This window comes from Pleurodeles waltl, chromosome 11 (genome assembly GCF_031143425.1).
Source record: "Pleurodeles waltl isolate 20211129_DDA chromosome 11, aPleWal1.hap1.20221129, whole genome shotgun sequence".
In the NCBI taxonomy this organism is placed as follows: Eukaryota; Metazoa; Chordata; class Amphibia; order Caudata; family Salamandridae; genus Pleurodeles; species Pleurodeles waltl.
Window position 1 is genome coordinate 947,619,369 of NC_090450.1, and position 23,879 is coordinate 947,643,247.

General features: G+C 44.9%; 1 protein-coding gene across 8 annotated transcripts in view; it reads left to right on the forward strand.

The window, feature by feature from the left end:
* The window catches only part of GGT1 (gamma-glutamyltransferase 1), a 400,159-nt gene that overhangs the window by 345,632 nt on the left and 30,648 nt on the right, over positions 1 to 23,879 (forward strand). For 3 of the 8 annotated variants that reach the window (XM_069215124.1, XM_069215131.1, XM_069215126.1), the window contains exons 2-5: positions 7,920 to 8,090; positions 10,111 to 10,241; positions 12,261 to 12,350; positions 17,838 to 18,030. In XM_069215124.1, the coding sequence (XP_069071225.1) occupies positions 7,924 to 8,090; positions 10,111 to 10,241; positions 12,261 to 12,350; positions 17,838 to 18,030 (581 nt within the window). In that variant the 5' untranslated portion in view covers positions 7,920 to 7,923. Of the gene's footprint in view, positions 1 to 7,878; positions 8,091 to 10,110; positions 10,242 to 12,260; positions 12,351 to 17,837; positions 18,031 to 23,879 lie in introns of all 8 variants that reach the window. The other 5 variants (XM_069215125.1, XM_069215123.1, XM_069215127.1 and 2 more) reach the window with 2 other exon arrangements.

The window sequence follows — 23,879 nt, forward strand, 5'->3', positions numbered from 1 at the left end:
TTGATTGCTACCGAGCCGCATATTTCACCAGGAGTTAGTGAGATATCCGGGGAGCACCAAGAGTGTAGGTTCCCCACATTTTTCATAATCCTAGTTTGCCTGGTAAATCCACCTACCTGCTGACTAGGAATGAACCCTCCTAAGAGTGAGGACTTGAGGATAAGTATTAGAAGTTAAGAGTAGGATTTTGGTTAGAGTAAGGGGTGTGGCTTGGGCAAGCAGTGGGGTTAGAGCAAGGGATTGAGGGTAGAGGCCAGGGTGTGACTGAGGATTGGATTAGTATGCAGTTAGAAGCTGTAGGTTAGGTTAGAACTTGGAAATAAGCATTGGGGTAATATTAAAGTTTAAGCATTAGAGGTTGAGGTTAGGTTCTGGGTTAGAGTAGCAGACAATGAAAAGCAATGACCATGTAGTGGTAAAATACATGCAACGTATGCAGTGACAACTTGGTGGTGTGACAACATGAATGTTGACAATGTAGTGGTTGTAGATGTACAGACAGATTCCATGGACATTGAAAAACTTGACATTACTCAGAGTCCAGGTCAGGCCTGAGAATCTTAAAAGATCACAAATAAGTCAAGATCGAGGAGACAGAAAGGTGGATTTTAATTACTAAGGTGTTTAGAATGCGACATTCGATTCCCCCTCTTTGAGCTTAGTCAAGCAATCAGTCATCCATAATTTCCTGGCATCAAAACAAGCACAGTGATTGATAAATGGTCACATTGATGAGTGACACGTGTGATGAAGGTGAATCTGTTTATCTAGTCACTAGCGAGAAACTACTCAAACCACTTGAGATATTTCATATCAGGAAGACCAAGGAGAATGATCTGCCTCTGATACAGTATCCCAAAGAGGCAGCAAGGATCACTCAATGCCATGCCAAAGACTCTACCCTGACTGGCATGGATACAGTCAAATGTGATGATCGACAAAACCCTGGACTAGGAGCAAGTACCCAACTTAGCCTCGATTGTTGCTACAATGAGACCGGCAGCAATGGTGGGGAGCGGCTTGCTCTCCATGGTTCTAGGGCTAGCTTCTTGACAGCGGGGCAGATCAGAACATTTGTTCGTGCCAAGGTGAATGAGCTTGTCCTTAATATTGAAAGACTTCGAGTATTAAGCGTAGGTGTTGTGTTATCACCAGCTCTGAGTTAACCTCACTAAGGACTGAGTGAATGTAATAACTTAAGTATAGCCCACCATGGACTTCGCTGTGCATTGGATGGGCACTGAGCCCTTGAGTCCAAAATAGTCCTGGTAAGTTACAAAAATTAGTTTATGGGGGTAGCATCCAGCTCATGTAGGATTGAGGTAATCGTGGCAAACTCTTGCTTGTCATTCACAAGGAGAGTGATCCTGGTTTCAAGCATTTTCTCAAAGAAACAAGGGGAGTCTGTTACAGAAGAAGACTACATCTCTGTTTCCAACTTTACCTGGCGGATAGCCAGGGCTCGCGACTGCGCTGAGCACTGGCTGCATTTCTGGGGCCAGTCAATACTCATTATGGTCTCGGCCTGCCAGAGGATTCCAGAACTCCCTCTCTCCACACTGCATGCATCTCATCACCACAACCCACTGCAGCCCAGGAGCAGGTGAGGTTGAGACAGAGGCATCCGTACCTGCCAGCTCCAGAGTCCAGAGGGTCCTGAACCCCTCTCTGCACACTGCGAGCATCTTCAGAGCCAGGTGAGGCTGAGACAGAGGCATCTCTACCGGCCATCTTCAGAGGACTCTGGAATTAACTCTCTGCGCGCACCTTCAGAGCCAGGTGATGCTGAGAGGGAGGCATCTCTACCTGTTCGCTCCAGAGGGGTCCTGAACCCCTCTCAGCACACTGCGAGCATCTTCAGAGCCAGGTGAGGCTGAGAGGGAGGCATCGCTACCAGCCATCTTCAGAGGACTCTGGAATTAACTCTGCGTGCATCTTCAGAGCCAGGTGATGCTGAGAGGGAGGCATCTCTACCTGTTCGCTCCAGAGGGGTCCTGAACCCCTCTCAGCACACTGCGAGCATCTTCAGAGCCAGGTGATGCTGAGAGGGAGGCATCGCTACCAGCCATCTTCAGAGGACTCTGGAATTAACTCTGCGTGCATCTTCAGAGCCAGGTGAGGCTGAGAGGGAGGCATCTCTACCTGTTCGCTCCAGAACCCCTCTCAGCACACTGCATGTCTCTTCAGAGCCAGGTGAGGCTGAGACCGAGGCATCTCTACCGGCCATCTTCAGAGGACTCTGGAATTAACTCTCTGCACACATCTTCAGAGCCAGGTGAGGCTAAGACAGGTGTATATCTACCTGTTCATTCTAGAGGGGTGCAGAACCCCTCTCTGCACTCTGCATGTGTCTTCAGAGCCAGGTGAGTCTGAGACAGAGGGATCTCTACCTGTCCGCTCCAGAGGGGTCCAGAACACACACTCTGCACACTGCGAGCATCTTCAGAGCCAGGTGATGCTGAGAGACAGGCATCTCTACCTGTTCGCTCCAGAGGGGTCCAGACCCCTCTCTTCACACTGCATGTGTCTTCAGATCCAGGTGTGGCTGGGAGAGAGGCATCTCTACCTGTCCGCTCCAGAGGGCTCCAGACCCCTCTCTTCACACTGCATGTGCCTTCAGAGCCAGGTGAGGCTGGGAGAGAGGCATCGCTACCGGCCATCTTCAGAGGACTCTGGAATTAACTCTGCGCGCATCTTCAGAGCCAGGTGATGCTGAGAGACAGGCATCTCTACCTGTTCGCTCCAGAGGGGTCCAGACCCCTCTCTTCACACTGCATGTGTCTTCAGATCCAGGTGTGGCTGGGAGAGAGGCATCTCTACCTGTCCGCTCCAGAGGGCTCCAGACCCCTCTCTTCACACTGCATGTGCCTTCAGAGCCAGGTGAGGCTGGGAGAGAGGCATCGCTACCGGCCATCTTCAGAGGACTCTGGAATTAACTCTGCGCGCATCTTCAGAGCCAGGTGAGGCTGAGAGGGAGGCATCTCTACCTGTTCGCTCCTGAGGGGCCCTGAACCACTATCAACACAGTGCATGTGCCTTCAGAGCCAGGTGAGGCTGAGACAGGTGTATTTCTACCTGTTCATTCCAGAGGGGTGCAGAACCCCTCTCTGCACACTGCATGTGCCTTCAGAGCCAGGTGAGGCTGGGAGAGAGGCATCTCTACCTGTCCGCTCCAGAGGGGTGCAGAACCCCTCTCTGCACACTGCATGTGCCTTCAGAGCCAGGTGAGGCTGAGACCGAGGCATCTCTACCGGCCATCTTCAGAGGACTCTGGAATTAACTCTCTGCGCGCACCTTCAGAGCCAGGTGATGCTGAGAGGGAGGCATCTCTACCTGTTCGCTCCAGAGGGGTCCTGAACCCCTCTCAGCACACTGCGTGTCTCTTCAGAGCCAGGTGAGGCTGAGACAGAGGCATCTCTACCGGCCATCTTCAGAGGACTCTGGAATTAACTCTCTGCACACATCTTCAGAGCCAGGTGAGGCTAAGACAGGTGTATATCTACCTGTTCATTCTAGAGGGGTGCAGAACCCCTCTCTGCACTCTGCAAGTGTCTTCAGAGCCAGGTGAGTCTGAGACAGAGGGATCTCTACCTGTCCGCTCCAGAGGGGTCCAGAACACACACTTTGCACACTGCGAGCATCTTCAGAGCCAGGTGATGCTGAGAGACAGGCATCTCTACCTGTTCGCTCCAGAGGGGTCCAGACCCCTCTCTTCACACTGCATGTGTCTTCAGATCCAGGTGTGGCTGGGAGAGAGGCATCTCTACCTGTCCGCTCCAGAGGGCTCCAGACCACCTCTCTTCACACTGCATGTGTCTTCAGAGCCAGGTGTGGCTGGGAGAGAGGCATCTCTACCTGTCAGCTCCAGAAGGCTCCAGACCCCCTCTCTGCACACTGCGTGTCTCTTCAGATTCAGGTGAGGCTGAGAGAGAGGCGTCTCTACCTGCCAGCTCCAGAGATGTCCAGAACTCCCTCTCTACATACTGCATGCATCTTCAGAGCCAGGTGAGGCTGAGGTAGGTGCATCTTTACCTGTCCGCTCCAGAGGGGTCGACAACCCCTCTCTCCACATGTGCCTTCAGAGCCAGGTGAGGCTGTGACAGAGAGACCTCTACCTCTTCACTCCAGAGGGGTCGACAACTCCACTCTGCTGCATGTGTGTTCAGAGCCAGGTGAGGCTGAGACAGGTGTATTTCTACCTGTTCATCCCAGAAGGGTGCAGAACCCCTCTCTCCATACTGCATGTGTCTTCAGAGCCAGGTGAGGCTAAGACACAGGCATCTCTACCTGTCCGCTCCTGAGGGGCCCTGAACCACTATCAACACAGTGCATGTGCCTTCAGAGCCAGGTGAGGCTGAGACAGGTGTATTTCTACCTGTTCATTCCAGAGGGGTGCAGAACCCCTCTCTGCACACTGCATGTGCCTTCAGAGCCAGGTGAGGCTGAGACAGGTGTATTTCTACCTGTTCATTCCAGAGGGGTGCAGAACCCCTCTCTGCACACTGCATGTGCCTTCAGAGCCAGGTGATGCTGAGAGACAGGCATCTCTACCTGTCCGCTCCAGAGGGGTGCAGAACCCCTCTCTGCACACTGCATGTGCCTTCAGAGCCAGGTGAGGCTGGGAGAGAGGCATCTCTACCTGTCCGCTCCAGAGGGGTGCAGAACCCCTCTCTGCACACTGCATGTGCCTTCAGAGCCAGGTGTGGCTGGGAGAGAGGCATCTCTTCATGTCCACTCTAGTGGGGTGCAGACCCCCTCTTTGCACACAGCATGTGTTGTCAGAGACAGGTGAGGCTGGGAGAGAGGCGTCTCTGCCTGTCCACTCCAGAAGGGTCCAGGCCTACGGTGAGTACAAACGGTCTTAGAAGCATCACTGGGGGCGGCAGGCGGGGTTGGGGAGAGAGAGGTCTTTAATCTGCTGATGCACCGAACATTTAAACTTATATTTTGCACGGTCATCGCCTTGATTCCAATATAATACCAACTATGCAATAACATTAATTTGAACTACATATATATTTTTTTATAACTAAGGGCCTAACGTGGTTGAAAAATATTGGAATTAAATTAGTGTTTATATTTGCAGTGTAGACGTGCATGCCGTGGTAAATGGTTTATTAGCCCAAGTAGTAAATACGTAGTCTAAATAGCCTCACTAGGACAGTGGTGGCCGCCAGACCATATACTAAATACTGATTATCACACTCTATCACAGTGACCTCCCTCAGCTGCAGTTCATTCTGATGACACTGGCCAGGTCTGCCATTTACCAAAGAGAACCTCCTGAGAAATGGTGAACAGGACTTTATTCTAGGGAGGGGCTTTGTTTCCTCCCCACTCTTGTGGTCCCTGACGCTCCCTCTGAAGCCCGGTTATTCCCCCACATATAGATGTATGTATTTTGTAAAGGGGGTGGGTGGGAGTCTCACCAATGTCTCCCGTGGTTTATATACAAATGTATTAAAATTTCTTCATGGTGCATCTAAACAGAAACATCACTGAAAATATGGTTTCGCAATGGCTTCCTGTTCTTAGGGAAAGCGAGGGAACCTTAAGCTGTACATATAGTGGTAGGGGGTCCCTGTTTGTGCTGAATCCCTCACCTTGTTGTGCTGGGAGTTTGCACAGTTGTATGTGCTGTATCTGTCTGTAATGCCACCTTGCATGTGGTGCCGTGTGTGTAATACCACCTTCCATACCGTGCTGTATGTGCTAAACCTGTGGATAATGCCACCTTGCACATGATGCTGTATGTGCTTAACCTGTGTGATACCACCTTACACATGATGCTGTATGTGCTAAACCTGTGTGTGATACCACCTTGCACATGATGCTGTATGTGCTTAACCTTTGTATGATACCACCTTCCATACCGTGCTGTATGTGCTTAACCTGTGTGTGATACCACCTTCCATACTGTGCAGCATGTGCTTAACCTGTGTGTGATACCACCTTCCATACCGTGCTGTATGTGCTAAACCTGTGTGTGATACCACCTTCCATTCTGTGCTGTGTGTGCTAAACCTGTGTGTGATACCACCTTCCATTCTGTGCTGTGTGTGCTAAACCTGTGTGTGATACCACCTTGCACATGATGCTGTATGTCCTTAACCTGTGTGATACCACCTTGCACATGATGCTGTATGTTCTAAACCTGTGTGTGATGCCACCTTGCACATGATGCTGTATGTGCATGTGTTTAACCTGTGTGTGATACCACCTTCCATTCTGTGCTGTATGTGCTAAACCTGTGTGTGATACCACCTTCCATATTGTGCTGCATGTGCTTAACCTGTGTGTGATACCACCTTCCATTCTGTGCTGTGTGTGCTAAACCTGTGTGTGATACCACCTTGCACATGATGCTGTATGTGCATGTGTTTAACCTGTGTGTATACCACCTTCCATACCGCGCTGTATGTGCTTAACCTGTGTGTGATACCACCTTCCATTCTGTGCTAAACCTGTGTGTGATACCCCCTTGCACATGATGCTGTATGTGCTTAACCTGTGTGTGACACCACCTTCCATACCGTGCTGTATGTGCTAAACCTGTGTGTGATTCCACCTTCCATACCGTGCTGTATGTGCTAAACCTGTGTGTGATACCACCTTGCACATGATGCTGTACGTGCTTAACCTTTATGTGATACCACCTTCTGTACTGTGCTGTGTGTGCTTAACCTGTGTGTGATACCACCTTCCATACCGTGCTGTATGTGCTAAACCTGTGTGTGATACCACCTTCCATACTGTGCTGAACGTGCTAAACCTGTGTGTGATGCTGTCCATGCGGAATCTGTTCTGTGTGACAGGACCTCGCACTAAAGGTGTCTGTGTTACATACATCATGTTGTGGTTTGCTAGATTATTGCACTGATGCTCTATGTGTTACATAAATCATGTTTTGGTGTGCTAGAATATTGCACTGATGCTGACTGTATTACATAACTCATGTTTGGTGTGCTAGAAGCTTGCACTGATGCTGACTGTGTTACATAATCATGTTTTGGTGTGCCAGAAGCTTTCACTGATGCTGTCTGTATTACATAACTCATGTTTTGATGTGCCAGACGCTTTTACTGACGCTGTCGGTATTACATAACTCATGTTTTGGTGTGCTAGAGGCTTTCACTGATGCTGACTGCGTTACATAACTCATGTTTTGGTGTGCCAGACGCTTTCACTGATGCTGTCGGTATTACAGAACTCATGTTTTGGTGTGCTAGAGGCTTTCACTGATGCTGACTGTGTTACATAAATCATGTTTTGGTGTGCTAGAGGCTTCCACTGATGCTGACTGTATTACATAAATCATGTTTTGGTGTGCTAGAGGCTTTCACTGATGCTGTCGGTAATACATAACTCATGTTTTGGTGTGCTAGAAGTTTGCAGTGATGCTGTCTGTATTACATAACTCATGTTTTTATGTGCTAGATGCTTGCACTGATGCTCACTGTGTTACATAAATCATGTTTTGGTGTGCGTGAAGCTCACACTGATGTTGTCCATGTTTATGATAGCGCCTTGCATATCTGCGCTGAATCCGTTTTATGTCTAAAGAGGTTGTGTTGCAATTATCAGAGTTCAATCTGTTGTATTTGTTTGTGTTGAAGGATTAATTGTTTGCAGTGATGTTTTTCTTTGTTAAATTGCAGGTGTGTGTGATGGGAGCTTGCAGTGAAACTAAATTCTGTACTGTGTGTATTCATGTGTATGTGCGGGGGAGGGGGAGAGGCTTGCAATGATCCTGTATGTGTTACATCTTGTGTGTGTGTGTCTGTCTGTCTCCCTTGCTGTGGCCTGTGATCAATTTGTTCTGTGAATAGACAACTTTATTTTCATAGTAAATTCTCAAATTTGCCACCTTGTCAACAGGTGATTGTTACTCCTGAATCACACACTCTGTGTCTCCCCAGCAGGATGAAGAAGAGGTATGTGTCAGTTGGCATCCTGGCCGTGCTCCTGGTGGCCCTGGCACTGTTTTTCGGGCTGTTTTTTGGACTCCGCTCCCAGCCAGCGACAAGTAGTCACCTCTACGAGAAAGCTGCAGTGGCCACGGATGCTGGCCCATGCTCGGACATCGCAAGGTACCTCCCATAATTATTCCTTTTGTGGTTGAGCAATGGTTTGCAACCAGGGACTTCTGGTTCCAAAATCTTCAATGCCACCTTGCTTTTTTTGCAATATCCTGCAGAGTTTAAAACTAATTCTGAACATGAAATGCCAGCTTTTTTGCAATTAATACATTCCACTAAGTTCTATACAATAGCTTGATTTGTTTGGGGGGAATTATATTCAAATACTTAAAATTCTTGGTGCAGCCAGTGCTTTGTATCTCTAGACACGTATTTCAGGATCCTCGTCCTTGTTCAGTAGAGAGTAACAAAGTGTTTAGAGGTGCTGGAAATGCTGCCCAAACTCTTCTCAGGTATGTGTACCACTCACTGAGTGCAGGTGCATCCACCAAGTCTCATCAGCTCAAGGGAGCCTTCTCAAACAGAGGAGGAAGCGAGCGCACTGCTTCATATTCCATAACTCAGTTTGCTGAGATGCATTATGGTAAATGAAGTGCATAGGAACACTTACGTCAGTGAGAGTCTTTAGTTTTCACCATTGTTGGTGCAGCCAGCGCTGTGTATCTCTAGACACTATTTTCAGAATTGCAGTCCTTCTTCAGTAGAGAGTCACAAGTTGTCTTAGATGTGCTGGAAATGCTGACACAGGCAGTCTGCTGCCTTCCTCCTTTGTTTGATAAGGCTCCCTTGCGCTGACAAACTCCGGTTGATGCACCTGCCCCTAGGGAGTGAGATAAGGACCTGCGAAGAATGGGATCAGCATTTCCACAGCCCCAAAATGACTTCTGGAAAGACACAAGTAATGTGGCCATGCTCCAGGGGAGGGACAAAAACATGAAGAGGAAGGAAACCTACAGCAGATGAATAATAAGCTAGCAAATGAAAGTGACAATGAATCAAATTATTGTTAAGCAATGGGTAGTCTCTAAGCCTACTGGTACAAGTGTTGTCGAGATGAGACATAAAAATAACAAGCATTGGCAAAAGCAATTCACGCGTCTTACCTATAATACAAATAGTAGTCACGTGGTGGTGCCATTGTTAACTGCTTACAACATTGTAAAGCACAAAATGCAGTTATTTGACGTGCCAGTATAATAATGTCATTGGCACAATACATGCCCAAGAAGCCGTGGGTCATTAGCATGGATCTCATCAGTGCTGCCAACACAGTACTAAAGCTCGGTGAGGTCAAACACTAAAAAGAGTTGAGGCACACTCGGCTGAGCGAGCACAGGAGCTTACAATGTTTCAAGATGTCAGTCCCGCAGAAGCTACATCTTTTAAACCAGAACATCTCATTGCGCGCACGTGTGTGGTTTTCCTTTTCACGCCAACATACACACGTATACAAGCATGCTTGAGCTCACATTTGTAGCCTGCAGCTTCTGGAAGAATGACAGCTCTGGTACAATGATTTTTCAGGGCCCCAGGCAAAATTACAAGTTGCACTGATTATGACTCCATGAGAAAACCAGACTGTCTAGGAGGCGAATTGTTGCAGTCTAGCACCCTCTAGTGGCTTGTGGGATGACACAGTGAACATAACGTACCTATTGTCCATGAAGCCAGGCCAAAAGCGGCCACTTTATTTGCTTCGGCATCCTGGTATGATTTGAGATAATAGCTGTAAATCAGACTAAACTAATCCCTGGCCCCAGAGCTCTCGTTTCCTGCTTCCATGCCTGATCAGCCCGTCTATTCCAGATTATTTTCTTGTAGTCCTCAAATGTTAATTTCACAAACAGGACTTCAGGTACCAGTATGCAAAGTAAAAACCTAAATTGAGTGACCTGTTCGTGTAAGGAACTAGGGACCTTGACAGCTCTGCGGCCATAACCTCTAACCTCTTCTCCCACGTAACTTCAGGGCATGGGTTTAGCTGGTTATCCTGCTTTGCCTCCTCACCCCTTGACGACTTCCGTAGCCTTGGCACTGACCAGGGTGAGGGTGTATCTTACACCTGGGGACAAGGCCTCCCCCCGTGCCCCCCTCCGTACATTCTGATTGGTTGTTCTTCTGTCACGTGCAGGGACGTCCTCAAGGAGAATGGATCGGCGGTGGATGCGGCCATCGCAGCTCTCATCTGTGATGGGCTCATGAACGCGCACAGCATGGGCATCGGAGGCGGGCTCTACTTCAACATCTATGATGCCAAAACAGGTGAGTGGCACTAGGTACCAGCAGCGAGTGGGATTTTGACGGGCCCATATCTGGATCTGGAGATTCGGTGCATTATATGATGGTTGAAATTGAACTCCATATCTGCAGCGTGTCACAGACCCTTTCCCCGAGCTTTCATTTAACAAATCAGAGCATTCTGGGAGTTGGAGTTTCTTTGGTTCCATTAGCAGGTGCAGGTGGTAACATTTTTTTGGGAAAGCACAGGACTAGAAACAGGATGTCCCGTTAACATGGATCGGATTTCGAACCCTAACCCGCTGGTTCTGGAATAGTATAGTTGAAACTTGCAAACTCGAATTCTATTTATATGCATGAAATTAAGAATATTCGAAATGTAAACATATGTATACACGTGTAACTTAAAAAAAAACAACCATATAGTGTACTAATGCTGCTATAATTGCCTTTTCCCAAACCCGTCTCTTCCCAGTTTTGCAATCTGATTCCTACCAGACTACACACACAATACTTTTTTACGCGAAGCTCTTTAGGTTTCATATCCACCTCCTACGATAAAAATATACTTTATAAAGTTTAACACTGCACCTCGGACCTAGGCCTGAGCTATATTTTAAACCTCCGCTGTAAAGATACATAAACATTCAACTTCAGTTAAAAGTTTAACACAGCTGTCGGATCATGAAATCGTTTAGTTTTTGCTTCGAATCATAGAAGCTAAAATTTGGACACTGGCTGATTAAAAAATGTACACTCACACGGCTTCTGTGTTTGGCTTTGAGGAATCACTGGATAAAGAACTTGAAGGAGAGTATGTTTTAATGTTTGTAGGTATAAGTTATATTGGCCTCCTTGCTCAGCAGGTAAACGCTGATGAAATTGTGTCCTCTATCTGTCAGTCTCCGTATTACAAGCTCTACGGCGACAACTCAGAAACCATTCATTATGTAACTGTGAGCTGATAATGCATTTATCTAAAATCAGAAAAGTACACATTCAAACCGCAGGAAGAACCCAGGCCATGGGATTTTTTTTTCACAGAACATAAAGTACAACAATTATTCAAGAAAAACTTTTTTGTACGTAAAATATGAACATTTAGATTAAAAAACAAATGAAGGACAATACAAAATTATTGCAAGGGCCCCGAGTGATCATTCGCGGCGCTAGGTAAAGGATTAGTATTTTAATTGGGGTCACAGTCATTTACCCTTTCATTAAAGCCTCACCCTCTCCTTCATGAATCCAAACAAACATGCCTGTCCCAAGGACAGAAGATGGGTTTTGTGTGCAAAGTGATGGGGAAGAAACAGCATTCCAATGTAGAGAGGGAAGACATTGGTGAGGAAGAGCGCAGAGTCCGGGATGGGCGAAATTATTATTATTATTTTTTTGGTAACGAAAGTGTACCCCTTTGTGAAACCGCAACATTTCATGGACTCGCTTCCTCCTTCCACGGACGAAAAACAGCTGCTATCAACCAAAACAAGAAAGTTTTATTGTAAATTTTGCAAAGTTTTTGAAAATCCATTGTTTGGCAAGTTTTATATTTCATTGTCAGTAAAAAAAAAAAAGTCAACAAAACACGTTTTTGTTGTTGGCGGAAAAGAATGCATCTTGAAATGTTATGTTTAAAAAAAAAAAACGGAACATACTTGAGAATATATCATTTATTTAGCTTAAAATTAAAACTGACTCTTTGAGGAAGATTTTTTTGTAACAAATGGGAGACTTTCTCCAGTACTGAAGGAAATATAGTACTTTTATTAAAAAATGTTAAATTTCGCCCAACCGCAGTGGGTGACTTTATTATTTCACATCCCACTAATATGTCCACATTAATATTTATGAACTTTTACCCACATATCTTACAACATCTCTAAAAGTGCTGTTTGACCACTACGATTAATTCAAGGGTGTTTTGCCTTCATTTGGGGCAAGGCGTGAGGACCGATGCCCCGTCACTCTCGGATGGAGTCACCTCGGCTAGTAGCCACGGGCGAGAACCTCCTCTGATGTCGAACATTTATCTTTTCACAGGAAAAGTGGAAATCATCAACGCGCGAGAGGTGGCGCCAGGCAACGCATCCGTGGACATGTATGGGAACAACACCGAGCTGGCCAGCAAAGGTGAGGACCTGAGGGACCCGGGGGGGCTGGGGCAGAGAGGGAGGCGAAGAGAGAGGGAACAACACCGAGCTCGCCAGCAGAGGTGAGGACCTGAGGGACCCGGAGGGGGGGGGCTGGGGCAGAGAGGGAGGCGAAGAGAGAGGGAACAACACCGAGCTCGCCAGCAGAGGTGAGGGCCTGAGAGGCAGAGAGAGAAGCAGAGAGGGATAGAGAGAGCGACCGAGAGAGTGAAAGAGAGGGATAGAGAGAGAGGCAGCGAGAGATAAAGAGGGTTAGCGAGCACTAGAGACAGATAAGAGAGCCAGAGAGAGTGAAAGACGACGCTAGTGCTAGATAAAATAACTTGAGATTGAAAGAGATAGATAGAGAGTGCTAGAGACAGATAAGAGAGTGAAAGAGAGAGATAGAGAGCGCTAGAGACAGAGAAGAGAGTGGAACAGAGAGTAAAAGAGAGGCAGAGGGCGATAAACAGTGATAAGGGAGCTCGAGAGAGTGAGTGAAAGAGAGATATAGAGAGGGATAGAAAGAGACGGAGAGATCCAGAGTTTCAGAGAAAGAGACAGAGAGTGAATGAGAGACACACAGAGGCAGAGAGCGATAACGATGGGTAAGCAAGATCCCGCGAGTGAGAGAAAGAGGCAGAGACAGTTAAAGAGAGAGATATAGAGATAGAGAGGGATAAAGAGAGATGAAGAGAGATCCAGAGAATGAGAGGGAAAAAGTGGCAGCCAGGACAGAGAGTGACAAAGGAGAAAGAGAGAGATAGAGAGAGCGACAAAAGAGAGAGAAAAGGAAAGCATGTGGGAGAGAGAGAGTCAGAGAGTGTCCAAAAGAGAGCGGCAGAAAGGGCACAAGAGATAGAGGTTGCATGAAAGAGAGATGGAAAGAGCGGCAGAGAGGGGTGGAGATGGAACGAGTCATAGAGGAAGAGTTGGAGAAAGTCACAGAGTGCAAGAGTGAATGAGAAAGCGAGAGAGAGTGATATATACACAGAGGGAGTGTTTTGTGAGTCCCCGTGCTAGTCAGTGTAATCCTGTGCTTGTGTAGCCGTTCTCTAAATACACTCTGATGCTTTAAGATTAATTAGCTGGAAATTAAGGTGAGACTGAGGCTCCCGGTGGATGAATGGATGAATAAATGAACAGCCGTTTACATATCTCTCAAGAGGTACCTTGGTGCCTTTGGGAAATCAGATGATGGGAAGGTTTGAAGATAATTTGGGTAAAAAAAGACAAGTTCTTTGGATATTTAGGAAAGATTAGTGGTTCTGTTGTGAAGAAAGAGACCAGAGATGGCAGCATTGAGTCCCAAAGGTTGACAGTAAGATGGGAGAAAAAGGGGCGAATCCTCAGCAAGTAGGCAGAGGACAAATGAAGAGACATGAGCTGATGTCCAACACAACAAGCTAGGATGACAAGATGACCAAACTTGTGATTCACCCAAAGAGAGGCTTTTAAAACAAATTCTGTCCCAGACAGGAAGCCAGTGTAGGACAGAGCGAGAGGTTTATGCACTGAAATTCTGTGAGGCAAACCGAGAAGAGCTTAACAGCAGCATTTTGGAAGACTTGTAGCCCCTCTGAGGAATATCTGGGACGATGCAAATTAATTTTACTACCATAGACCAATCTTGACGTCACTAGGACCTGGATCACAGATTTGCACGAAGGAGAAGAGTCTTCATCGTGTCTTCTTCCGCAAATTCTACATATCGTCTGAATGTACATTACTGACCTGCTGCTAGAAGAGGGAGATGTCAGAGTATTCCAAGGTTACGTAGAAAACACTAAAAGAAGGGGTAATTCGGAGTAAATGGCCTCTATGTCCCACCAATTATCTAATGCTATGTAACGTTGCTGCTAAGGGAGAGCTACCCCCACTAAAGCCCTACATGATAACTAAATTATCCACATCAATCAGTCTTAGCAGCCTACGTTAAAAGTCTCACACCCTAATACCCAACTAAATGTTGAAATTAAATATGAAACCTCTATTAAATTAAACAAGTAACAAATATTTATTCCTCTTATCACAACCCTCCTACTCGTCACACATTTATATAGTGTTCCAATTCACATGAAAGATATCCCAAAATCTTTTTTTACTACTCCATTGGTGAATTCATAGTCCCGTATCCTGTCAGTAAGATATCAGTCCATAAGAAATTCGAGTGATGTTCCAACTCACATCAAACAATCCTCGTGTTATCCTTTTCAAATTTCATTGGTGAAGTCTATTTTCTGACATTAAATCAGTTACATCATCCTTTATGCCAAGCCAACACGTGTTTCGTCTTAGGAGTACCTTTAGACTTCCTCAGGACTTCCTGAATAGTATCTGCAATTTTGATGTGCTGCCCCTTTGTTTACCAAGTCAATGATTTCATGTTGTCTTAACACTGAGGGTCATGTGAATTTCTACACGCCATCGCGAGTACGCTAAGACTGCCGAAGAAAAGGTTACGTAGCACAGTGACTGGACTGGGAGGGCAGCCCTCTGGTCCCTGCTTCTCAACGCCACCTGTAGAAGATGGTTCACAAGGGTTGGATGATACAGTCCACACGAAGAAGGTGCCCTTTAATCCTACCTCAAGATGAGTATAATGTGCCTAAGGCTCCGGGGACCTCTGGTTCTGTGCTGTGGCAGCAATACAAACCCAGCAAGAAGGGGTCAAGCAGAGCATGTTGTTCTACAAACTGAAAAAGTTTGTAGTTAGTTGACCGTGCAAGACTTTGTGAGCAAGAGGTAAGATTGAGAAGGGGTACAAATGATAGGTTTTTACAGATCTGCCTGGAAATATGGCTGAGTTAGACTGCCTGTGGCCCCCTCGCAAGAGCAGGTTTGGATTGAAATGACCCTAAGCTGGGAAGGCAGACAGGCTGTGGCCAATGTATCTCCAAAAACTAACCTGGAATTAACATTTATATATTATGTTCTGGAACACTTTTCCTCATATGATGGGCACACACAAGAAATCCACACTATAATTGAAAGAGGCTTTATTGGACATTTAATGCCCTATTCCAGTGCAGAGGATATGAATAAATGTGGTTGTAGATAAGAAAATTATGGTGCATATAAGAAATGCAATGCATGAAAAGATGATAGTCTTTAAATCAATTGAATGAGGGAATCATTCTTCATTGAAATCCTTGCCTTCTTAGCCGCTATCTAATGTCTACATTAGCAACAAAATGCTGTAAGAGCAGGTTTCGTAGATGGCCTTTAGCACGCCTACCTTTGGCTCATAGTCTGCAGCTTTGCTATGGGAAGCGAGGCAGCCCCTGTCCTTGAGATGCCTACTTCTCCTGAGAGGGAGACGGACAGCACCAGTGGGGCGAGTGTGTGATCTTCACGCAGACGGTCTGCAACTTTGATGTTTCCTCGAAACACTGAAACATCTTTCTCCGTCAAAATGGCCACTCGCAGGTCTTATATGATGTTTATCAATGTTGTTGTGAAAAAAGAAACAGACACGTAATTTTTGATGGAAGGTGCAAAACAGTGTGAGTTCTCTAACATATTTGTCTGAAATTACGTTTCTTTTTAAGTATAATATTATATGAATATATATATATGAAACTGCAAACAAAACCATACTCTTAAAAATATATAAAGAAGTTATAAATGAGTGCATGAATAAATGAATGCAAGGAGGTACAAAAAGCAGGAAAAGGATACATCACGTGTCAAGCTGGCTGCATTTGAAGGGGCAGGGTTGGATTTGTTTTAATACTGGGCAAACAGGGTCTCTTCCCCAGGCACCTAGAACGCTTACGAAATTCAGAAGTTCGCCTAAAAATGTTAACTAGACAGGGATCGTCTCGGGTGAATACTTGACATTACAGCCCCTGCCATTACCACACGTGTAATACAATGCATTGACCTTTTCTTTACAATGTGTTGCATACATTGTGGACCTCTACTTCACCACACACTAATGTAATGATAAATACCCCCTTTACAGACACACGCATTTACATATTTAATAAAGATATAGATTTTGTGGAGAACCCCCCTAAACCCCTGGTTTTTATTCCTAACTTCCCTTTACCTCTTCCCTACCTGAATCTTTTATTTACGCCACTCCTTTATACCCCTACCCAGCCCTAAGCTCTAAAATGACCTATACCTCCCTTTACCTTAACCACCCTTAAACCCTAAAATTACCCATGCCCCTTTACCACTACCCACCCCAAACCCTTAAATTACACATACTTTCATTTATCTCTACCTACCCCTAAACTGACCCATACTTCCTTTTGCCGCCACGCATTCCTAAACCCTTAAAATTAATGTTACCTACATTTGCCATCTTCCACACCAAACCCTAAAATTGCCCTTACCTCCCTTTACCTCTACCAAACCTTTACTATAAAATCCTCCTTAACTCCCTTTAACACTACTCCCCCCTATTTCAATAATACCCTTTACCTCCCTTTACCTCTACCTGGACCTTTACTCCATTTTTTAAAAATAACATTTAAAATTATGGACCTCATTTAGATCTTGGTGGATGGAAAACTCTGCCACAAACGTGACGGATATCCCGTCCACCATATTACGATCTGCATAGGATATAATGGGATTGTAATACGGCGAACGGGATATCCGTCACGTTTGTGATGGAGTAACCCCTCCACCCAGATCTAAATTTGGCCCAAAGTTATTTGAAAAAAATAAAATACCTGTGTGGTAAAGTACCGTGTGGTAAATGATGTGTGTGGTAAATGAACTTATACCCTGTACATTCCTGTATGATACATGCCTGCGTGGTAAAGCGTATGTGTGGTAAAGTCAGTGTTGCCAACACTGTACATCTCTCAAGGTCCAGACTTGATCTCAGGGAAATGTTCTTGCTATGATCACTAGATAGAATTTTTTTTTTTCTGAAATCTTTCCCCAAAAGTGACCCGGGGAATGTACTGGTGATGCCCCCATCAAGAGATGGGGAGAAGCCATGGGGATATTTCTGTTACGGTGTCCTGGTAGCATACTTTGAATGAAACCTGCATTTCAGAGAAATTATCTGACTGAAAAATGTAACATACACATCTCTTACTCTCCCTCTCTCTCTCCCTCCCTCTCTCTCTCTCTCTATCTCTCTCTATGTGTATATGTATATATACAATACAATATATATATATATATATAGATATGCATCCTCCTCTGTTACATCAAGTCAGATTCCCCATCTTTGATTTGAGGTTAAGACAAGAATTTATATCCGACTGTGTGGTGGCGTGAGTGCCTTTTAATCTGGAGTCATAGGTTTAGCAACCATACCCTTTCTTGAGCCTTGAATTCTCCTGTAGTCTGTACAATACATGGTGCTTGGAATGGCTACATGACTGTGTTGTTAATGACTTGGCGCCCGTCCACATGAACTGGCTGGTTATACTGCTGATCTCTGTGGTCACTTCACATCCCTTCTGACAGATATGCAATCCTGTACCCCGGTCCCTTCTTCTTGTCGTCTTTGCCACAGGAGGACTGTCCATAGCCGTACCGGGTGAGCTTCGAGGCTACCAACTGGCCTACCAGCGCCATGGAAGATTACCGTGGAGGCGGCTCTTGGAGCCCAGCATCAAGTTGGCTAGAGATGGGTTTCCCGTAGGAGTGGGTCTCTTTCAAGGAATCAGTAGACACACAGCACTAATAGAGAGTGACGAGTCTCTGTGGTAGGTACCAAGAGCTGACCGTGCAGGTTAGTGGAATGTATTATGGCCAGATGTGCATGTCAATGCAAGGTACCAAGGACAGACTGGATATCAATGCAAGGTATCAAGGGCGGACTGTATATCAATGCAAGGTATCAAGGGCGGACTGTATATCAATGCAAGGTATCAAGGGCGGACTGTATATCAATGCAAGGGATCAAGGACAGACTGGATATCAATGCAAGGGATCAAGGACAGACTGTATATCAATGCAAGGTATCAAGGACAGACTGGATATCAATGCAAGGTATCAAGGACAGACTGTGCATGTCAGTAGAATGTATCACAACAAGACTGTGCATGTCAGTAGAATGTTTCACGACAAGATTGTGCATGTCAGTAGAATGTTTCACGACAAGACTGTGCATGTCAGTAGAATGTATCACGACAAGACAGTGCATGTCAACAGAATGTATCACGACAAGACTGTGCATGTCAGTAGAATGTATCACAACAAGACTGTGCATGTCAGTAGAATGTATCACAACAAGACTGTGCATGTCAAAACAAGGTATCCAGGGCAGACTGTGAACATCCATGCAAGGTATCCAGGCCAGACTGAATATCAATGCGAGGTGTCAAGACCAGACTGGGTATGCCAATGGAAAGTATTCCAACAAGACTGTGCTTGTCATCACAAGGTGTCAAGGCCAGACTGTGCACATCAATGCAAAGTTGCAAGGTTTCAAAGCTAGACTGTGAATATCAATGCAAGGTATCAAGCTCACCAGACTGTGAACATCAATGGAATGTATCACAACAAGACTGTGCATATCAGTGGAAGGGGCAAGGCCAGACTGTGAAAATCAGTGCTAGATATCAAGGACGGACTGTGCATATCAATGGAATTTATCACAATACTGTGCTTATTAATACATAAGTAAATACAAGGCATCAAGGCCAGACTGGGCATATCAATGCAAGGTATCAAGGCCAGTCTGTGCTTATCAATGCAAGGTATCAAGACCAGTCTGTGCTTATCAATGCAAGGGGTCAAGGCCAGACTCTGCATATCAATACAAGGTATTAAATCCAGGTTGTGCTTATCAATGCAAGGGGTCAATGCCGGCGTGTACATAACAATGCAAGGTGTCAACGCCGGATTGTGGATATAAATGGGATATATCAAAACAAGACTGTGCATGTCAATGCAAGGTATCAAGGGGAGACTGTGCACATCAATGCAATGTATGAAGATCAGGCTGTGCATATCAATGAAAGATGTTAAGTTCCAATCGATTTAAGATATCGATGTTGGACTGTGCATGTCAATGCAAGGTATCGAGGCCAGACTGCATATTTATATATCAATACAAAGGGTGAAGGCCAGACTGTGCATACCAATGCAACATCAGTCAAGGCCAGACTGTGCATACCAATGCAACATCAGTCAAGGCCAGACTGTGCATACCAATGCAACATCAGTCAAGGCCAGACTGTGCATATCAATGCAACATCAGTCAAGGCCAGACTGTGCATATCAATGGAATATATCAAGACCAGACTATAAATATAAATGAAATCTATCAAGACCAACTCGAATATCAATGGAATGTATCAAGGCCAGACTGTGAATATCAATGGAATGTATCAAGGCCAGACTGTGAATATCAATGGAATGTATCAAGGCCAGACTGCGTATATCAATGGACTGTATCAAGGTCAGACTGTGCAAATCAATGGACTGTATCAAGGCCAGACTGTGAATATCAATGGACTGTAGGTGTGACCCCTTCAAGCGATACACTGGCGCTTCCGGTGGTAAGTATCACTGCTACACTCTGTGGTTCCATTTGGTAGGTACCACAGCCAGGTGCAAGGCGGCATTCTGGTAGCTACCACCGCCAGACAGCAAGCTTCCTTCTATTAGGTATGGTTATTATATGTCCTACTTCAAGGAGATGAGGGACTGCACCTGACAAGCACACACCTCTACTCATCAGACTCCAACTCCCCATCCTCAAATGAAATTGACTCTTCCTGCCAAGATATTCAGAGCCGCGCTGTATGAAACTCAAAGTAAATACCTAAATAAATACTCCCCTCTGGTAGGTGGAACCTGAAAGGTAAAGAGGGAGCTACATCTGTGTCTGGGAGCCCAGGAGCAGCACCTATCTGCTTTGTCCTGACAGAAACGTTTGCAAACATCTGCTTTTCCGTTGAATATTTCTGCAGCAATAAATAAATATTAATTTATTTTGGTAAAACCGGTAGTGAAAAGCTGGTCTGCAAAGAAGTACTGAATTGCTATACAAGGTAACCCAGCAAGAATTATATTATTTGTCTGTGAAGCCCTGTCAAAGTAAATTTGTGGTTTAATTATTCATTAAAAAAATAATTCAAAAGTGCAAATGGACCTAAAAGAAGTCTCTTTAAAAGTGCAAATGGACCTAAAAGAAGTCTCTTTAAAAATGCATGATACTGATTATATATTTCTCGCTATTAAAAGTGACTGTTACATAGTTGCTATTTTTGGGAGCAAATCCAGCGACATCTCAGTTTTTTTAATTTGTAAATGTTCTGTTGTTCTTAAATACAGTACTCGCTTCTTGGCTGGTCTGGTTGTTTTGGAAAAAGAGCCTTTTGGTTCTAGGATATAGTAAGACAAAATGACTACTTAGGGCCCCACCATTTGGAGGTCAGCAAATAACCACCTACAAGTAGAAAATGTTGCTGCATCATTGCTGGGGAAGCTGCAGGGACTAGCACAACAAAGTACCAACACAGACACTGATAAAATAATAGTTTAAAACAAAGCAAGCAACATTGATTGTTTTGCAAGAGTCTCCAACCACAACCAGTGGAAGGTTCTTAACAATGTAGTTGGCCATTTGTAATGAGTTGGCACTTAGTGAAGCTTGGCCTGCAGAGATGTGGGTTCTTTGGAGAAGTACAGCCAGAGCCACCCTGCCCTTGCCCAGTTTTCATAGGACAAGTGGACATACTACAGATCTGAAATCAGTGGATGTAACACATCATTCAGACATCCTCAAGTTGGCGACTGGGCCCGCATCATCTGTTATGGCATTGCTCATTCAACTCTTTCCCACCAGCTTCCAGGAATGTTTTGTTTTTGGCAAGTATGGAGCAGACGGATATGGACTCTCCTGCGGGCTCTGAACTTCCACTCACCCAGTGTCCTTATTCTTTTAGACTACCTCTTTTGTGCTGTTACCCACCACCCTCTCATTTTATTCTCTTAGTTTATTTTGTTTGTCCATGTTCTGGCCACTAATCTTTGATGTTAATGATTTGTAATATTTTCCTAATTGTATCCCACAGGTTCATATGGTAAATAAATATATATATATATATATATTTATATCAGTTGTAGTAAGTTCATGAGAAAGACCAGCAGTATTCTGTAGAGACACCGAGAAAAATAAACCTGAGAAATTGCTGATAGAAAATGCTTTCTACTTAAAGTTGTTAAGCATAAGGTATATGTGCAGAGTTCTAAAAGGGAGAAGTTAACTACTTTGATTTTAGGAGAATTAGAAGGGGAAGAATAGAAAGAAGGTCAAAAACAGTTGGGCAGGGATGAAAATAACTTCCTTAGTTGGTCTGCTTTGGGGTCCTACATTTCACAACAAGAAATGTAAAACAGAAATGTATGGAAAATGGCGTTTTGAATCCATGAGGGCGCCGGATTTAGATGTGAGCATAGAAGTAAGTGGAAGTGGGCGTACAGTGAAAGTGGGAGGAGCAAGCTTCTGACAGGTTGATGTCACAGGAAGTGGGGATTCTTGGAGACTTCTTTCTTCCCTTACAGGTGGTTGTCCTGGAAGAGTCTGGTGAGCGGCTGAGTTGACTCCCAGGTCCCTTGCAGATGTTGTTCAAGGGATGGTGGCCTAGGTGTTGGACATTCTACCAGTGCTGGAAGGACGGTGGTGAGGTTTCCTGCCATCTGCTTGTTATTGACTGAATGGCAGTGGTTAGCATGATCTCAAGAAGGTTTGCGTGATTTTGATTGATAGAATAGAGACCAGAATCAGCTTGTCAATGCTATGGATGATTAATGGACAATATATCATTGGATTTTAATCCAACCTGGAGATCAATATTCATGTGTTCTGGAGAGGCCTATGTCACTAGTTAGAAGTCCTGCTTTGTCGAGTGGAGTTTGCCAAGATGCCAAAATATGCAATGTTCTGGTCAGGGAATCTGATTAGGAGCACTGAAAGATTAATCTCCTTACTAAAGGATTTATCTCACTGGTGAAAGTATCTGAGAAGGTTTCAGGGTTCATTGTAAGTTATGTTTTGTCATTTGTTGCCGCTGAGTAGAAGTCTGAGGCTTTACTAGAAAATGTCCTGGGCTGGGGTTGGGTGTCTTTGTGGGTGATTGTTTGTCATCTCTAAATTCTTAATAAAACTCAGAGAATTTCATCACAAATTGGCTGGTGATTGAGGGATATCTATTGCACTTGTTAAAAACGATTGCGTTGGGTTCCTTTGAAAATAGGGCATTATGTGGATGACTCCACATTCCACAAACCATAGGGCCAGTGGTAGAGAGGGCTGACATAATGCTGTGTAGTCTGCAATCTCGGATGGCTTTGCAGCTGTCTCTGTATGTTGTACTAACTGAGAGGGCTGTTTTGAAAATTGCCTTCTCCAGAAAATGGTGGTGTCTGAAGTCATTGGGTGTAAGGTTAAACTGATTCTCGAGACAGGACTATGAGAATCTTTCTTTCAGGCCTGTTCTTAGATACCTTTGCCAATCCTCGCCTTCCTGTTTTCAGTGCTACCTTATCGATACTGTGCCAGGCTCACGCCTCTGCTTCTTTTCTGCTTCGCTCTGCTGAGAGGTGGGTGCTCCCAAGTGTGAGCAGACAGCTGCAAAGAATTCTGGAATGCTGGAAGGAACTTATCTTAGCCAATGAGAGTTTAGCAGGGTTGGATGCTGAGAGTATGAGATTTTCCAACAAGCACTGCGTTTACTGGTTGGGTACCGCCCGATTAAAGGGGACTGAGTGATGAGCGGAGTAATGGGGAGTGGTATTGTGAAGGTTTGGCTGTGTCAGTGGGAAGAATGATATTTTGAAAAGTAAATACCGTTTCACACTTTCTCTGTGTTGTATAAAAATATGAAAAGAGTTTGAGAAAAGCTGACTATATGAGTTGGGCACTTGCCATTAGAAACCGCAACACCTGCAGGTAACGGGCTACAACCCCAATGAGATCCCTCAGGAGGTTGCATGCTTGCTGCTGTTATTTGTGTCTAACTTGCAGGCTAGAGTTTTCACTGCCAGGAAAATAGTGTGGTGGGTTAATGCACGTACTACACAGACAAAGAAGAAGAGCAAGAGGCAGCGCGAGAGGGCACCTCAGCGAGTGTATGCGTCTATTTAATGTTCTTCATTTTCTGTAGAGCGATCCAAAGTCCAAGGAGCAGTGTGGAGGATTCCAGAGAGAAAATTGGCTAACCTCTCAAATTCCCTTGGTCCACGCGAGTAGATCTTCCAGTGCAAGTTTTTTGTTTTTTTTGTTTTCTGATACTTGTAATTTTGTCTTTAAAATACAATGGAGAGGACTACAAGTACCAGAATGCAAGTTAAAATTGCGGACTGGCTATGCCATGAATGCATGAACCTGGAAGAATTGAGAGCTATGCAGCAAACTTGAGGTTCCATATGTGCAACACGATTGTGTGCATGAGATCGTCTTGAAATGATTATAAAAACCATAATAAAATGAGGTGGGGAATAGCAACATGTTAGTGACATATCACTACAGAACAGTGCAGGTGTTTTTTTTTAAAATTACCCTATCTTTTACATGACTTATGTTTGTGAATTAAGGTTCAGG